The sequence below is a fragment of the Mytilus trossulus genome, chromosome 7, assembly GCF_036588685.1.
Source record: "Mytilus trossulus isolate FHL-02 chromosome 7, PNRI_Mtr1.1.1.hap1, whole genome shotgun sequence".
In the NCBI taxonomy this organism is placed as follows: Eukaryota; Metazoa; Mollusca; class Bivalvia; order Mytilida; family Mytilidae; genus Mytilus; species Mytilus trossulus.
This window is the reverse complement of record NC_086379.1, coordinates 75,758,381-75,778,662: the sequence shown is the minus strand read 5'-3', so window position 1 is coordinate 75,778,662 and position 20,282 is coordinate 75,758,381. Positions and strand designations below refer to the sequence as shown.

General features: G+C 30.3%; 1 protein-coding gene across 1 annotated transcript in view; it reads right to left on the bottom strand.

The window, feature by feature from the left end:
• Positions 1–14,097: 14,097 nt before the first annotated feature.
• LOC134725821 (5-phosphohydroxy-L-lysine phospho-lyase-like) overlaps positions 14,098–20,282 on the bottom strand; it is a gene marked incomplete in the record, with an annotated part of 14,332 nt that continues 8,147 nt past the window's right edge. The window contains 4 exon segments of the mRNA XM_063590011.1: positions 14,098–16,585; positions 17,691–17,780; positions 18,402–18,556; positions 19,736–19,848. Coding sequence (XP_063446081.1) covers positions 16,279–16,585; positions 17,691–17,780; positions 18,402–18,556; positions 19,736–19,848 — 665 coding nt within the window.

Below are 20,282 nucleotides of genomic sequence, written 5' to 3'. Positions count from 1 at the left end.
TAGTAAACAAATCACAAAAAGCATGGGTATTGAGCACGTGTTTAACATGTATAATCAGATATTTGTTAATTTCAATGACAGATCCATGCGTATTGTGGTCACGGATTTTTACGAGGAGGGTTACGCTCGGGTCACTATGCATACGGAAAATATGTCGGCGAATTGCTTGCTGGAAGCTAGCAATTAAAAATAAGTAAACTTCTTCTAAATGTGTACAAATTAAAGAATTTTTCTCAGAAAAAGTATATGAGCACAAGTTGTATAATGAAAACTATCCATTTAGTTATAAAAAACATTATAAAAAAACAAAAGGTCAACTATATTTGGTGTATAGAATGATTGTAAAGTGCACATGTCCATCTGGCAAGGTTCATATATCCTTGACCTCATTTTCATTGTTCATTTGTCAATTTTAAGATTTTGGGGTTTAATCTGTTTCTCATGTACTCTAAGCAGGAGGAACACTATATTGTGTTTAGAAAGATTGTTCTGTGTACAGATCTGTCCAGAATGGTTCATCTGACTTTTTTATTTTCATTGATCATTGATAATGTTATGTCATGTGTATGTTTGTGTGATACTTGTTAACTTCGTATTACAGACTTTTTACTTGAATCCATCATAAGTTAAACTTGTTGGTTGGTATACAACATACAGACATATTTGTCACATACAATCTGATGCTTTAATATTATCTCGGATGATGCCCAGTGCCACTGGAAATTCAAAATGAAGACCATGCAAAATAATAATTATGGTTTTGCTTCAAGTTTTACCTTTTGTTTTGATATAAAAGGGCACTGACAGTTAACCCTATGCTACACCATGACAAATGTATTTTCCTTCAAGCTATGACTAAGAAATAAGATAAATTGTTGACACAGAGATATGTGTTACTGTTATTTTGATAGTATGCAAATACTGAGTAAATAATTATATGGAAATGAGATGAGCTAATGCTTTTATAACTATATACCAAATACCAATGACTTAACACTATTAGTTCTCTTTAAACTGACCTTATCAGAAACTTATACATTGTTGACACCCATTCTGCTGCTGATGCCCGAAACAGCCTGCCTAAGTCTTGTTTTTTCCACTTCATCAAGGCAAAATAAAAATCACTCAGAAGTAAATAATGATACAAACAATTTTATTTCAACAACAATCTGGTCTTTTTGTGGTGAGATATGTAACAATATGAAGTTTCATTTGTTTCCTTTTGCTATACTACACAGTTTCTTGATATAAACATGATAAATAAATAAAAAGAAGAAGAATGTTCTTAAGGTGGTATGGGTGTCTTTCGCCATCTTGGATTGTAAAAAACAGAGAATCTAAGGTCCATATTTTCTATCAAGTTAGCAAAATTTGATGCAGGAATGCAGATATTTATGTGAATTTTCATTTAAAAGAACCAATTTATAAGAATGTAACTTAGAAATATTAATATTTGTACAAGTGTATATTATTTTTGGTTATTTTTGAATATTTTCAAATTTGCATTTTAAGGGGAGGTAACTCTAAAACAGTGCATTTTCTGAAGGACTCTACATGAAATTTTCCTATTTTGTCTTTTAGCCGGAAAAAACGCACGGTGACCCTATCTTTTCTTTTGATATTTTCAAAGCATTGTCTGAAAGCTATCTTTTCCAAATTTATTTTACAATTCTATCATTTTGTTTAGTTTCTAATCACAAAATATTGTTTTTTCCTGTATAATCCATACAAAATTTGTCATTTTGTCACAACCTGTAACTCATACCTGTCAACTCACCCGTTTTTTGCGGGTGACACCCGTTATTTTCACCTCTCACCCGGGAGTTTTTCTTTACCCGGCGGGTCCCGGGAATTTCTAACATTACCCGTTTCACCCGGATTTCTGACCGGAATTGTTTCCGGTATTTAGAAGTAATACGACCTTCGGTTTTATCGGTCTTTTTCGATGTAACCAAAAGTCAAAATGTAGGACTTGTTTACCTGAGCTACGTAACGATATTTTCAACAAGCTACAAGATGAGTTCAGTGACTATCAGTTGACCCCATTAGATGAACTTCCACTTTGCACTTCCCCTGAAACTGACATTGGTACATTTTGGGGAGAAATGTCCAAGTTGCATGACATTTTTCTTAACAAAACTTTGTCAAAACTTGCTAAAACATTACTGGTTTTGCCAAACAGCAATGCAGACAGTGAGAGGGCATTTTCTTTAGTAAAGAAAATAGCTACAGAGTTTAGGGCTGATCTTAATAAGGATACACTGTGTGCTCTTCTTTCTTGTACAATACACATTTGCATTGCTATGAACTGAAACCAAGTGCAGTTCTTTTAAAGAATGCCAAGTCTGCTACTATGGAATATAACAATAGTCTGAAATAAACTTGTATACATGTTCTAACTGTGTTATATACATATTGACTATATAAATTATATGTAAACATATTTTTGTTCTTCAATTGAGCCCGCAAAATGTCGTACGCGTTATGACCTGAGATTTTTTTTCTCAATGCAGGTCATGACCTGACTTTTTATTTTCAGAGGTTGACAGGTATGCTGTAACTTGAGAAAATGCGCGGCGACCTATCATTTTTATAATATTTTTGAACATGTATCAATAGATACTACATTTTGACAAAGTATGAACAAATTCTATCATTTTTATTTTAGACTCCCATACCACCTTAATAATGAAAAAAAAAAAAATGATTACTTGTATGCTTACATTTTATAAAATCAGTTGATGGATATGTATACTGCAGATATTTTAATATGCATATAAATATATTTTAGTTGCTGTATGAATTGACGAGTTGACAGTGATCATATGTTAATTATCTTTAATAAATTTTTTCAACATGTTCAATCTGTTTTTTGTATGGACTTTACCTTGTGGTCAATGTATTGCAAAACTAAGAATATTTACTTACTATTATTAATGGTGAATGATATTGAATACACATTTTGCTTTTGTTTCCAGCATTATACATCTGTGATTTTTTTCACCCTTTTTCATTTTGTTTTTTTCTTCACCATATTTCATTCTGTTTACCTCCATATGGTTGCTTGCTTTGCCATAAAGCAGATGCTCAAGAATTATAAAAAAACAGTCTATTTCTATATCAATTTTTCAATTCCATCAGTAACTTGAATAGAATATAGGATTTATACTTTTTTTTTTTTTGAAACAAAAATTATGTGCAAATTCTTTCTTTTGACAAATGTTTGAAAAGAGATAAATGAATGAAATCAGCAAAAATGCTGGAATGTTTAGGTACATCAATTTTAAGTAAACATTATGTCATTGATTAAAATGTTAGCACGATAACATATTTGATAAAATTATATTTTTATACAAGCATTATGTATATGTAGCAAATGCAAGCAGCCAAAAGGTATGGAAAATGTAATAATATTAATAATGGGATAATTTTTCTTACTTTTGGGATTTGATCTTTTATTTTTGCAAAATATTAGGTTTTAAATTTAATAAAAACATCAAGGTCTGCAGAAAATATAACCTGTGTAATTGTTATTCTATAAATGAAGAAAAATCAAACTATATCTTGAGTTAAAAATGTAGTCACTCTGTATACATGTATGCTTTATTTGAATCTGAAATATTTATATATAAAAAAGAAGAAATAAATGAGAAGAAATAATAACTTTAGTAGCATTTAATAAAATTTAGAGACAAGATAGTAAAAACAATCATAATTCAAATAACACATATGAAGCCCACCGATACTTAAAGATCAGAGTAAAGGTCAAAAGTGAATGTTTGCTCATACAATAGGTAGGTTGTAGATGCTAGCAGCTGAATTAAATGCTGGATATAATATGCTGAAAGACTGAGTCATATTTTGTCCATAGGCTTTTTGCCACTTAAAATCACTTATGACCAGTAACTTTATGAAACTTTTTTTTATAATTAGAAGTTTTTTGATAAAAGTCATCTATTTTGAATGTTCTCAATAGTAAATTTTAAAACAATTGTAATTTTTTAAGACAGATGTATATAAATTAGGGCTTTATTTAATTTGCATTACATAGTCATTTTACCTGTTTGGTTTTTACATGTAAATGTCATAATAAAATGTTTAGCAGTAACCATAGGAATTTAATTATAAGTCCCCCTTTGTCCTAGCCCTATGAGCCATGTGATCTATTAACATCCAATGGGGTGTGCTGTTGTCATCCTCTGTTGTTGTAAACAGTTTCTCCTCTGAAACCACATTTTTACAAGTGAGCCTCTCTTGTTGTGATTACATCTCAAATTTCTCAACTTGTTCAGTCCCTCTCTTTTTTAAAGCCAAAAACAGCGTTCATGTGTGACCTCCTACAGTCAAACATACAATGTTTTCTTATAAATACTACTAACTGAATTAAACAAAAAGAAAGATGAAGGTTCTTTTATTGATACATGTATTGAGTGTTGAATATATAGTGGTTCAACTGATTCATGTGAACAGTAAATGATACAAATACATTTGGCTTCTTCTTTTTTTTAAATACCATTGCTGAACATATTTGTCGGACAAAAATTATTAAGATGAAGAACAAATACAGATGATAAAATATGCTGATTATTATTGTATTTTAGTAGTGTACAGTTTGTAAAATCATTTAACATCGTTTACATAACTTGTAGGAAACATTTGTTATACATGTTATATGCATAATTTTTCTGATTAACACAAGAGTGCAATGAAACAAATTTCTAGTTGTTGAATGTAAATCATTAATCATGTGAGATTGTGTTTGTGTACGTGTGTGTCTTGTTTGTGTAAGTCTGTGTTTTGTTTGTGTATTTTTTGTTGTTCATTTTTAAAGTAGAACGAATCAGTATCATCATCAAGCCTGCAATCAACCTTGCAGAGTATGATTCCAAGAAATGACAATTCAACAGTGACAACGGGGTCAACGATTTGTAAAGAGCTTTATATTTTATAAGGCTGAAGACCGTGATACTTCATACATGGAACATGTAGTAAACAGCTGCCTTATTTTGTGAAATTTCACTTTGGCATATATTTGTTATCCTGGACCTCATTTTCATGGTTCAGTTTTTAATTATATGTAATAAGATAACTGCATTTGCTATATATGTCTATCAGACAGGGTTCACCTGACCTATTTCAATAATCAATAAGCAACATAAGTTTAATGGTTCAACCTGTTTATCAGATATTAAAAGCAATATGTCATCTATACTTGTTAATGGAATGATTGTTAGGTGTAAATGTTCATCTGGCATGCCTCTTCTGACTTTGACCCCATTTTTGTTTTTTATTAATGATGTTCAGTTTATCTGATACCTAAAATTAACTTCTTTTTTTTAAACATGACAATTGGTTTTTACGAAAATTATATTTTGAAATGAGTCATATATTTTTTAGTTGTAAAAGTTTCATCTTTCTAGACCACTCAGTTGCAATTTTTTTTTAAAGATTATGATTCTTGTTTGAAGAGTGTAGTTTCATATATAAAATAACCCTTATGTTCAGTCTAACACCATACTTTAAAGGATGAACTAAGAATTCTAAGAAACTGCTTAATAAAATAGGATAAAAAAGTCTTAAATCTCACTTTGTTTTACAAAACTCTGTTGTTCTCAAGAGGTACTAAGAAATAAAGTATGTACTTCAAAAATTTGAAGATAGTCACAAGTCTTTCAAGTGTACAGATGAATTAAATGCTTAAAAATTCATGATTAAATTGAAGAAACTATTTTTAATGTTTAAAATCTTACCCCATCATTTTAAAAAGGAGCTAGGAAAAATAAGGAAAGTACCAAATAGTTGGAATAGATCAATATGGAACTAAGGGTAGGTGAAGGCAGTATTGAATAAGTCACTGCAGAAATTCTGTCAATAAAACAATTTTTTTATAATAATTATTTCATCTGTGAAGGATACCTTGAACCTTACAATATATTATGTTTATATTGAATATGGTAAAGGACTTGTATGTTTCTGCAACAAACTTACCTGGTATGTACAGATATTTCAATTCAAGACAATTTGTTTTTTAAATTGATACACCTTCAACATTCTTCTTACTTTCTAATACATTTGGATTTTACTTATTTGTTTAGAAGTTTGAAATAGAAAAAAAACCTCTGTATATAACTTTTTTATTTGTTTTCCTATTCAAAATATTAAAGCGATTACACTTTTTTAACCTTGTGAACTTGTTTGTGTATAAGTGTACTGATAGAGAGATTTTAACGGCCTACTCATGGGTCTGTATATGCTCATGTTGGTAGCTGTTTCATCATGGATAGAGAGATTTAATGGCCTACTCATGGGTCTGTATATGCTCATGTTGGTAGCTGTTTCATCATAAATCAAAATATCTATTGTTTGTTATCATTTATATATATATTAATGAGCCTTACATATTGTATAGTAATTATGTATATAGTTGTGTTTATAACCTTTAATTGTAGCTGAAATACCATTGAAAACACTTTTCATTTCTTTCTCATGAGTTCTTTAAACTATAAACATATTCAAATTCTGGTTCCTTCTGATAAAATTTGATTATAAAGGAAATATGTCTTACAACTAAATTCATTATTATTTATATACTTTTATTTTTATTTTAAAACATTTATTTTGATATTTTTAATGAACTTTCTTTTATGTAGCATTAGTTTAGAAAAAAAATACCAACATTTAGTTGAATATTTATTTATTGGTTAAGGGATCATGTAGTAGAAAGAGTGTTATTTATTACCCATATTTAAAGTGTATCATTTTCAGCCTTCATCTTAAACAAGTGCCATGTATTACTCCAGTACTGCAGGGAAAATATAGTAAAATATAAAGCTCACTTAATCACCTAAATACCTTTTCTTATGGCATCCTTTTGTTCATTGGATAAATTTTCTTAATATCATTTTAAACCTCTGAAACTTAGTTGTGATCTGAACTTGACTCACAATTGCCTTAACTGTTAGAGAGTTAAGTTGTAAAATTGAAATTATGGATACAATGGATAGTTTAATATATCGGTCTTATAAAGTATAAGCAGAAATTGGAATAAAACTGACTAAATATTTTGTATTAAGTTTCTAATTTTCACAAATGCCTTGGTAGGAATTAAGCAGTGATGAATTTTAGATGAATGTGTATGATCATCTTTTGAAATTATGATAAATTCTAGGACTTGTATGAAAATAACTTTTCTAAAATGGAATACTGCATTTAAATAAATGATAACAAATGACGTTGTATATGATGTGTGTTATTTCGTAAATGCCCCCTCCTTTGATAAGTGGTTTAGGCAGGGTTTGATGAAAACTGTTGAAATTTTGCTTTGTTATGATTTAAAAAAAAGTAGACTGTTGTTTAAGACACGCTTAGCTTTCAACTGTTTCAGATTAAGCATAATTGATGAAAGGCGATCCTGAAAAGCACTTTAGACGCACAAAATGTAATAATTTCTATATCCATTTGTTGGTATTCCCAACTTTTTCCTGATTTGTTGAGATGCTAAGATTTTGTCGGCTAGATTTAAATGATTCACATAACAAATGATCTTCATTTTATTTCATAATCTTCAGTCATCAAATATATACCCCTTGCTAAAGGTCTTGTTTATATTTAGGCCATAAACATGGTGTAGTTCTTAGTTAAAATACAATTTGTGAAAACTTGTCCTTTTTGATAATCTATGCTATGGTAAATGATATTTTTGTTGAATGTTAATTCAGTATATAATCGAGGTTTATATTTTGTTTCCTGAAAATTAGCATACAGAGATTGTCATACAAAAATATGTAACATCTAGTTATAAAATTAATACATGATTCTAAATGATGATGTCAATGACTATATATTTTCATTTAAAAAATTAAAAGCCATTATTGGTGAAGTTACTGTCCACAGGTTTTTTCTGTTGACTTAAGTTGAAGCAGAATCATTATCAAATCAAAAAATTAATTAAATGGTAAACTTAAAGATTACATACAAAGTGATTACATATTTGCCCTGGTCTGTTGATCAGATTGACAATGGTATCTCAGATTAAAGTAGCTATACTGCCCTGCGTTTAGGATATAGTAACCTCAATTGTGCAATACAGTATAAATTATAACTCACAGTATAAAACCTTTTTAAGCATATTCATCTGTTTGTTATTTCAGATTCTTAAGACAATAAGTAGAGCCATTTTGTCCATTTATTTACCAACAGTTGTTTACTTTTGGTCAATACTTTGTCATTGACAATCATACCACATAATTTATTAAAAGATATTAGCTAATAACAAACTTCCTTTGTTAAATGTTAAAATTGATAAATTACAGTCAAATAGTTTCTGTTGTCAAATCATTCTGGTTTTACTTAAGCGTCCCCTTTTTACCTGTTCTGGGTAAGTGCACTTCAATAGAGCCAGGTAGTTGGCATGTATGTGTCATTATGTACCTTTTTTAATGCTATATGATATTTAAATCCATCAACTTGAAATGATGAAGTAAACGCAAATTTATATATACCCCCTACAGCTCATCTGAGTTAGTTTTATGAATATTTATCCAACTCCATAAGTTTTTGTATTTCTTCAGATAAATTCAAGGCATGTGCATCTTCAAAGTATAATGTCTTGCTTACTGATTTTGATCAATACCTTAGATTAGATAACTACATGTATAGGAGACAAAGGGACCAAGATGCAGATTTTAGATGCAAAAAATGGGATTTTAAAATAAAGTGACTTTTGAAATTTCTTTTATTTCTATTTACAGCAAATAATGCTTACAAAATAAGGACCAGTTGTAATGATTTCCTTCATAGCCCATCATTCCATGAGTCTTTATTGTTGTAGGTTTCCATTTATGGATATAATTTTATTTTGTGTAATTTTTAATTTGAATTACCTCCCTTTATACATAACTCTGTTGAATGTCTGTGAAGACAAGTAACTGAAGTGATTTTTGTATAAGATTTTGATTATCCATTCAGCATTTTATTCAGAATCATATAAAATATAACAATGAATTCTTTTCACTTAATCCTCATATTTTAATATTTATTTTGTTATTTTATGCTAACGAATTATCTCTGTTGTGTATATCTATTATGATGCTTTATAGATGCCTTTGTAAAACTTGTACAAAATATTTTTTCCATTCACACAGACCAGACTAGATATGAAATAAACTTCTCATGCTCTTTAAACAAAGATCTGAAAGAAAGTTGTCAAAATGAATAATTTGTCTTATCCACTAAATGCCAAAATGAAAAGTACAATGAATATCAGAGAAATAAAAGTATTAACAGATAAATTAATAGAATATTAAATATCATAAGGTCCTGAGAAGTTGTATTATTTTATTTGGTCCAAGAAATTTGCTGAGAGAAGACATAATGTATTTGTGTATACTGCAGATAATTAGATATTATAATTTGATTTGCAGATATTATTAAATGTATTCCCTGAATTGTTAACTGAAGGTTGTACACTGCTGGAAGCCTATATTGTCATCAAATAAACTGTTTTGTAAACAATGGCTTTTTTTATTAAATTTTTTAACTGATGCAGAAAGAATATCACCATAGGATCATTAACTAGATGTGGGTTTAGTGCCAATCATGAGACAACTCCTCACCAAGTCACAATTTTTAGAAGTAAACCATTATAGGTCAAGTACAGTCTTCAACACAGAGCCTTGGCTCACACCAAACAGGAAGCTACAAAGGGCACCAAAAAATTACTAGTGTAAAACCATTCAAATGGGAAAAACAATGGTCTTATCTATTATATAAAAACTGAGAAATGAGAAACACTTATGAACCATATCAACAAAAGAAAGCTACTGAACATAACATTTAACCTACAACTTGGACTGGGGTTCTGACTTGCCTGCTACAAATGCAGTAGTATGGAAGTAATTGGTATTACAATCCATCAACGTTATAAAATATTGTATTAAGCTTTATATTTGAGAAGCTTATAGACCTGGTAGTTGTATAACCTGTATGCATATGATACCTTGAGTTTCCATCTGTCATATGTCCATATAGACCTCAATTTCTTGGTTCAGTGACCATATGAAATTTTTTCGGTAGCTTTTCTTATTATGAATAATAGTATAACTATATTTGGTATATGGGTTCCTTTCAAGGTCTTCATTTATATAATGAAAAGTTCAATAAATCTTGATTTATTTTCATGGGTCAATGATTATGGTTAAAGAGACATGGTCTGTTTCTGGGATACTATAAATAGTAGGTGAGGTATATTTGGTGTGTGGACTGAAAGTAAGGTGTACATGTCCAATGGCGCACTTTCATCTGAGCTTGACCTTAATTTCATGGTTCATTGGACAATAGTAGATTTTTGTGGTTATGTGGTTATATATTAGGTTCATGGAATGATTGTGTCTGGCCAGGTTCATATTTCCTTGACCTCATTTTCATTGTTCATTTGTCAATTTTAAGATTTTATGGTTTGATCTGTTTCTCATGTACTCTAAAGAAGGAGGACCACTATATTGTGTATAGAATGGTTGTACTGTGTGGATGTCTGTCCAAAATGGTTTATCTGACTAACTTCATTTTCATTGATCATTGATAATATTATGTTTATGTGATAATTGTTAACTTCGTATTACAGACTTTTTACTTGAATCCATCATAAGTTCAACTTGTTGGTTATGATACAACATACAGACATATTTGTCTCATACAATCTGATGCTTAAATATTATCTTGGATGATGCCCAGTGCCACTGGAAATTCAAAAGGAAGACCATGCAAAATAATAATAATGGTATTGTTTCAAGTTTTACCTTTTGTTTTGCACTGACCGTTTACCATATTCCACACCCTGACAAATGTATTTTCCTTCAAGCTATGACTAAGAAATATATTAAACTGTGGACACAGATATGTGTCGCCTTTATGTTATTTTTATATTATGCAAATGCTGAGTATATATGGAAATGAGATAAGCTAATGCTTATACAACTACATACCAAATACCACGGACTTAACACTGTTAGTTCTCTTTAAACTGACCTTATCACAAACTTATACATTGTTGACATCCATTCTGGTGCCGATGCCCGAAACAGCCTGCCTAAGTCTTGTTTTTTCCACTTCATCAAGGCAAAACAAAAATCACTCAGAAGTAAATAATGATACAAACAATTTTATTTCAACAACAATCTGGTCTTTCTGTGGTGTGATATGTAACAATATGGAGTTTAACAGACAACAACTATAGTACACAGTGTTAAACAGATGACTTGTGGTATTTCTCATGGGTAGAGAAAAAGAAATTACATAACGATATTCATTCTTTTAGTAACTTAGATAGAAGCAAGTGTGCCAACCTTTAAAGATGTGAAACAATACTAAAACATCTAACCATACAAATATAATTACCACAAAATCAAATGATTTCACTTTTTACAATCCAATACATGTCAAAAAGATTCATCCTTATATTAATAACTGGTGGTATAAATGCCAATGACAAGACTCAAGCAATAATCAAGGTTCAATTTTGTTCATAAAATATCTTTTTGGACAAACTTTCACTGAGACTTATAATTTGATTTTGATTTTTGGTGTTTTATCGCCACTTGAATGTACTGCATTTAGGCTATTATGTGGCAGCCAGCTTTTATTGGTGGAGGAAGCAGGTAGGAAAACTGAGTATCCTAGTCAATTAAGATTGGAGTCGAGTGTACCTGCACAAGCCTGGTTTGAACTCACAACCTCAGTGTTTCTTACATTTTAATGTTAATGTTCTGCCATAAAAGCTTAATATTTTAAATCGTGGCTCTAAAGAGCCTGTGTCACTCACTTGCACCTTCAACATTAGCCACTTAAAAGGTAAACAAGATTGTGCTCTCAGTACATGGATGTCCCACTCGCACTATCATTTTCTATGTTCAGTGGACTGTGAAATTTGGGTCAAAACTCTTAAATTGTCATTAAAATTAGAAAGATCATATCATAGGGAACATGTGTACTAAATTACAAGTTAATTTTTAAAACTTCATCACTTTCATTCACTTCATCAAAATCTACCTAGACCTAAAACTTTAATCTGAAGCGAAATAGCTGGGACACACACACTAGAAAATAAAATGCCCCTCAACTATCGTAGGTGGGGCATAAAATCATCATAAAAAGGATATAACTCTATTAAGTTAACTGACAATTTCAGTCATGTTGGCATGTTTATAGATCATACACTGCTGATAATTTCTCCTTTTAAAGTTTCTATTTATCTTTATAGATTTCAGGATAACAGGCAAAAAATGCATAACTAAAAAAATCAGTTAAATTTGGCCATGCAGTTCAAGGATAAGATGCTAAGTGTTGAGAAAATCTCACAAGACCTTTTGAAAGCCAAAGAAGGTTTGTTGTATGAAGAATAATTCTTTGGCTATTGAATCACAAATTTCACAATTTAATATGATCACTCTTGGGGAAAAACTCTAAACTGAATATTCAAATGGTAAGCATAGCAAAATGTTTCCAATATTTCATTCTCAAATAAATGAAATAACTACAAGTCCATGGATATAAACAAAAAGATGTTTTGTTCATAGAACGGTGATCTCTTTGAGGTAGTAGTTGTATATAATAAACATTACAAATATAAATACTATATTTAGACATAAAACATTTTACAACTCATTTTTACAAATTAAATGTACAACAAAAAGAGGAAAATTACATGTATCTTGAAATTTGAAGTTAATAGTTACCAAAGCTACCAGGAATTGTATTTGAATAATAATTACTTTTACAAATAGTAATTTTATAAAAATGACCATATAATTGATATTCATGTCAACACTGAAGAGCTGACTACTGGTTCAAAGTAGAAACCTGTCTTATTTGTTGTCTTTAAAAACACCGCACAGGAATTGTTCGGAAGATGTTATATTGAAGTATGTTGGAATGTCCTCTAGAGAAAAAAAACCAAATTGTAAACAAACAATAAAACTGATAAACAATAAAAAGAATTTATCTATAAGTATTATATAGATTTTATTTTCTAAAAGACTTTTAATTGATTGATTGGTCAGTTTTTTATTTGTAGAGAAAGCTGGTGAAGGCTGCTATACTCATACTCATCAGGTAATCAACACTTTAAAATAATAATGTTAGCATAGAGACCTAATAGAAAACTTTATTAATTATAGACCATAAATTATAATAGTAAGATTTTGTATATATTATGTATGAGCATACATCAATGAAAAAAATATAACTGTATTTAAAAAAAAATAATTGCAAATATAAACCAGATGCTTTGCAGGGCGTAGCTTTATACGACCGCAGAGGTTGAACCCTGAACGGTTGGGGCAAGTATGGACACAACATTCAAGCTGGATTCAGCTCTAAATTTGGATTGTGATTAAATAGTTGACACAGCATAGGTTTCTGACACAGAATGAATGTGTTCTAATGAACTTAAAATTTTTGTTTTCTCTTAGAGCAATTCACTATGCTGTTCAATATTAATCCTCTCAAAATAATGTTTGAAGAAATTTACTTTTTATTTATGAAATTTCAAATGAGAAAAATTGAACCCAATTTTTTAATCACATCCCCCTTTCCCTTATTCCAAAACTAATCTCAATTAAAATATTCTAATGGAGTTTGCAACAATAACTACTCATTTAAATACATCATAAAATAAACTGTAAATAAAATGTAAAAAAACTGCTTGTTATCACTGAATGGTAAAGATTATTTAAATTTATCAGTTGGTAGTAAAAAGTGAATATACATTGTATATTGTATATAACAAAGATTTAAGTTGATTCTGGACAAAGGAAGATAACTCCAATTAAAAAAAAATCTTGCAATAAGATATTTCTTGCTTACTATTTTGGACAAAGAAAGATAACTCTAATTAAAAAAAAATTTGCTATTTCACAATATTGTGAAATTAGATATTTCTTGCCATTGCACAATACTGTGCAATTGAAAAGACTTGCTATTCCACAATACTTAATATAATAATTTTAGATCCTGATTTGGACCAACTTGAAAACTGGGCCCATAATCAAAATCTAAGTACATGTTTAGATTTAGCATATCAAGGCCCAAGAATTTATTTTTTGTTAAAATCAAACTTAGTTTAATTTTGGACTCTTTGGACCTTAATGTAGGCCAATTTGAAAACAGGACCAAAAATGAAGAATCTACATACACAGTTAGATTTGGCATATCAAAGAACCCCATTTATTCAATTTTTGATGAAATCAAAAAAGTTTAATTTTGGACCCCGATTTGGGCCAACTTGAAAACTGGGCCAATAATAAAAAATCTAAGTTCATTTTTAGATTCAGCATATCAAAGAACCCCAAGGATTCAATTTTTGTTAAAATCAAACTAAGTTTAATTTTGGACCCTTTGGACCTTAATGTAGACCAATTTGAAAACGGGACCAAAAGTTAAGAATCTACATACACAGTTAGAATCGGCATATCAAAGAACCCCAATTATTCAATTTTGAAGAAATCAAACAAAGTTTAATTTTGGACCCTTTGGGCCCCTTTTTCCTAAACTGTTGGGACCAAAACTCCCAAAATCAATACCAACTTTCCTTTTATGGTCATTAACCTTGTGTTTAAATTTCATAGATTTCTATTTACTTATACTAACGTTATGGTGCGAAAACCAAGAAAAATGCTTATTTGGGTCCCTTTTTGGCCCCTTATTCCTATACTGTTAAAACCAAAACTCCCAAAATCAATCCCAACCTTTCTTTTGTGGTCATCAACCTTGTGTCAAAATTTCATAGATTTCTATTAACTTAAACTAAAGTTATAGTGCGAAAACCAAGAAAATGCTTATTTGGGCCCTTTTTGGCCCCTAATTCCTAAAATGTTGGGACCAAAACTCCCAAAATCAATACCAACCTTCCTTTTATGGTCATTAACCTTGTGTTAAAATTTCATAGATTTCTATTCACTTTTACTAAAGTTAGAGTGCGAAAACTAAAAGTATTCGGATGACGACGACAACGACGACGCAGACGACGACGCCAACGTGATAGCAATATACGACGAAAATTTTTTCAAAATTTGCGGTTGTATAAAAAGACAAATGGAAAATAAGCATATTTGTTTGAAAGAGGAATTCAAATTAAAAACTTTATCATTTTTAACAAAGGTAAAGGACTGTCAAAAATGAAGTATAAAAACAATCTAAATTTTTAACAGTGATTTGAAGGAACTTCAACTATAAAGCTTCAGCAAGTCTTACAAAACAAGATAACATACACATACAACAGCATTTATTAAAACACATAGCTGATGCATTGCACTAGGTAAATAATCATTTAAACAACTTCATGAACATTCAGTATATAAATATTATTACAAGTTTTAAAATATTAAATGAGCTGATTTTGTGATTGTCAAATAAAACTTACTTTATCTAATAAACAATGTTATATAATAAAATCTATCATAATGGAATTTCATTTTATATTAAAACTAGGTTCTACTATCTGCTTTCAGGTAAAATAATATTAATACAGGTGAAAGATGATAAAGTCCATATAAAAGCTATTTAAATATAGATTTTAGAAAAATTAAAATTACAGTAAAATGTACTAAATTTGTCAAATATTTTTATATTTTACAAATCATTACATTAGAACATTAAGAAAAATTCACTTTCTTTTAAAAACAATTGGTAACTTTAGAGATACCCTAAATCATTGAGTAAGGAATGAACAATAAATTTAAAACTCTCTACCGATTGTATAAAAAACTTATTCCCGTCATAATTTCTGTTATGTTATATAATTTTTGATGTTAAAAAAGAACCTATCCTCAGGTTTCATTAATCTAATACTGAAGTATTTTACCATATCAAAATTATAACTATTAATTCCTTAAATCGTGGAAAATATAACAAGTTGGGTCTGATGACAAATTTCATGTTTTAAAAACAGGCTTTGTTGCCTATCAAATACAGGCCCTGTTGCCTATTAATTACTAGACTGGTTCCCATTGAATAAAACCCTTTTAAAAATCTTTAAAAATTGGTAAAAGTCAATGGTAAAAAATATCCTTTACATTTGATGAATGTCATCAAATAAAAAAGTAAATATTGCATGATCATTATTCAATAGTTAACAATACATAATATCAAAACAATATCATAAAGTACATGTACACGTAATACAAGAGCATGAACACATTATACATTGAGAAACGGTAGGAATCACAGATTTTAAAGATTTCTTGCTCATTTAATGCCCCCTTCTGTTCCTTGAGACTTAGTTGATCAGTCCACTTCCTCATATCTCGCTCGCTTACTTGGGTGATCTGAGTCAAAGTCTGACTCTTCTGAAGAGTATCCTGATGTTGATGGCATTGATAGTATATTTAACGGAATATCCATCCTATTCTCTCCAAAACTAGATTGATTTAATCCAGCCTCTGAGGCACCCTTTTCTATTTCTGCCAATGCTGTGTCAATTGCCTGTACGATGTGTCTTGCATTATCACATGTAAAACACAGTGGTGGTGTGATTAACATCACATTCTTATCCTGTCCTTCATTGGCAATAATTATCTTGTTTTCCTTTAACCTAAAAATAAAATGGTTTATAAAGGTATTTTTTTGGTACTCACAACTACTTCTATGAATACTTATTTTTCTTGGATAGGGTCAAAAGGTAATATATATTTTGAAAAAAAACACCATACAGCTGTATAGCAACTTAAACCTTTTAGATGTTAACTACTTGTATTTCAGTTTTGCTACATGCATGGCAGGGATTGTGGAAATAGCCATTTAAGGTTTTGAAATTTTTTGTAAAAAAAACAACATGTTTAACTCTGCCTCCTTTTGTAAGTGCCTTTCTGAGGTCAGAAGTCTGAAATTCATTGGTTGTTGTCTTTTATATTTGATTTTTAAGATTTGCTAATTGTTGTTGGCCATACAATGACCTATAATTGCTTCAATACAGCTTCTTTGGACTCTGTTGGATAGTTAAACTTGTTGGCAATTATACCGTGGCCATATCTCCTTTCTTTATTTCTATGAAAATTATTGTAGCATTGTTCATTAAATATCAATACCGGTAGCCGTAGGTGTTTTCTTGAAATAATTTAAATATTGTTAAATTTCAACATTGTATGAATCCTGTAATCATAAGAAAATTATTATTTTCCATTGCTATCTACCAAGAAAAAAGTGAAACTATGAGATACTGCTCACTGATGATACCCCTGCCGCAAGTGGATAATATTAATAGTGTAAAAATATGCAAGTGTTCGGTAAACAGGAAGTTGGTGAGTGATGAATCTGAAAAGGCATCACACAGTATAGCTGACTTATATAAATCCTGAAACCAAATTTCAGAAATCCTTGTATTGTAGTTCCTGAGAAAAATGTGACGAAATTTTCAACTTGGCTATCATGTGTAAAATCATACAAGTGTTCGGTAAACAGGAAGTTGTCAAGTGATCAATCTGAAAACGCATCACACGGTATGGGTGACATATATAAATGTTGATACCAAATTACAGAAAGGGTGGATGTGTAGTTCCTGAGAAAAATGTGACGAAAGTTTCATGGGACGGACTGACTGACAGACGGACAGACTGACGGACGGACTGACAGACAGAGGTAAAACAGTATACCCCCCTTTTTTAAAGCGGGGGTATAATAATTATACAATAGATACTTACTTGTGAGACAATAAATCTGCAGCTTCTGGTGCTGGTTTTCTACTCTCCTTGTCTGTAACTATTTCTATGCCTACTATCATCCCTCGCCCTCTGTAAAACACATTTATGTACATAAAATTATATTGCTGTGTGTATGAAGCAGTTGGAATAACTTATATATACACATATAAAATTCCCCATTTGTCAGAAGCAGGTGTTAAAGATATAATTTCATTACAGGTATACTAATTCAGTCACTTCAAAATACAATAAAATAAAATTATTGAAACCACATAATGTTGTTATTGCAAAGATCTTAAGCAGAATACATCATTAAAGTCCTGAAATTATACTGATTCTTTAAATTGACTATAAACACTAACTCCTGTCATTTAAACAAAACTTGGTTATAAATGTGAAGCTATTGCAGCCCACATATATTTAGAATACTTAGAACAGATTCATTTTTCTGAGACAATGTCTCTGGTTTATTATCGATTTTGAAAAAAAATCAGAAATCACATAAACATTTTCGGATTTTTTCACAACAGTAAACAACCATATATAATTGGTTCACCATTCACAATATTTAAAGGGTTTCTACAAGCATTTACCTTAATTAACAATAATGGTGCAACATTTTCACATTATAAATACCCTTTAAAACTCTCTATATACATATAATTACAAATCAATCATAAAACATTTTAACCTTGAAGAGCTGATACATACCTAACATCGCCAATCATCGGATGATTAGGTGCAATAGCTTTTAATCCATCTTTTAAACATTTGCCTACAGATTTTGCACTTGATTGTAACTTCTCATTCTGTATAACATCTAAAACTGCTAGACCTATAGAACATGCAACTGGGTTCCCTCCAAACTGAAAGTCAAATAAAATTGTTATATATATAGCATTTTCGTTAAATCAAAATATTTGTGATTTAGGGGCCTTTTATAGCTGAATATGCAGTATGGGCTTTGCTTATGTTGAAGGTCATACATTGACCTATAGGTGTTTAATTTCTGTGTCATTTGGTCTCTTGTGGAGAGTTTTCTCATTGGCAATCACACTACATCTTCTTTTTTATATAAAAGATTGGATTATCATTATCATGTTAAGAAAAACTCTTACTGGTCTGTCAAATTTACATTTTTATATGCACATGCTTACCCTGTTCTACCAAAAAGCATTTGAAGTGCTGTGGTTAGTGTAATATTCAACTGATTCACCTTTTGTAAAAGGTTGTGATGTTAATTACAGTTAAGGTAGTTTGAGTAATCTTAAGATATAATATAAAAACTAATTGTTCCCGTCATAACTTGTTATGAAACCCTTAGTATGTGATTTGATGACTGCCTAGTAGCACAATAGTAGTAAAAGTTGGCACTGCCATCAATCCATTCAGTTGTTCTCATCAAAATTTGAAATAACGAGTGAAACTGCAAGCTACTGCTCACTGATAACCCCACTGCAACTGGATAATTTTAATTGTGTAAAAATATGTAAGTGTTTGTTAAACAAGGAGCTGTTGAGTGATGAATCTGAAAAAGCATCACACAGTATAGCTGACTTATATAAACCTGAAACCAAATTTCAAAAAATATTTATGATGTTGCTCCTGAAAAAGATTTGATGAAATATATTCATGGTACAGACGGTCAGGCGGACAGACAGAGGTAAAACACAATATCCAGCTTTTTTAATGCATACCCGTAGCCAGGGGGGGTTCGGACGAACCCCCCCTTGAAAACTAATAAGCACTGTTAAAGTAGATGTTCTGTTCGAATTGTGACTGTTAAAGTCGAGTTTGTGAGTCAAACGAACCCCCCTTTGGAAATTCCTGGCTACGGGCCTGTAATGCGGGTGTATAATTACAGATTGTCATACAAAATTGTAAAGTTCAGATAACAAGATTAAATTATAAGATGAAACATAGATTAGAGAAAATTTACTGTGGAATAATTTTAATGGATTTCCTTTCACATTTATCTATGACAGAATAATTACATAACCAATTTAGTAAAATTATAATTTAAAACTTGACCCTTTGGTACTCACAGTATTAGTGTAATCACTGAGATTATCAGCTATTTCTTTAGAAGTGATAACCATGGCCATAGGAAACCCATTACCTAGAGGCTTCCCTACCACTACAATGTCTGGAACTACATCTATAAAAAGAACAAAAGAAAATGTCATTATTAATTAACAGTATCCAAGTTCCACTTAAATTAAAAAATAAGCCAAAGGTTTTTTTTTAAAACTACTAGCATATTGAAACTAAACGAAAAGAGTTGATATCAAAACAAATATACAATTCTTACTTATAATGATACCTATAATTACAAAACTAAGTTACTGTAATAAAAACCTGATGTACCATATCATGTTAAACTTAACAAGAATTATTGAACCATGAAAAGTTAAACCAAGGTGACCTACAAAAGTCCAATAAAAATTAAGTTACGAGCGAATGAGATAAAATTCTAGATGCTCCGCAGGGCGTAGCTTTATACGACCGCAGAGGTTGAACCCTGAACAGTTGGGGCAAGTATGGACACAACATTCAAGCTGGATTCCGCTCTAAATTTGGATTTTGATTAAA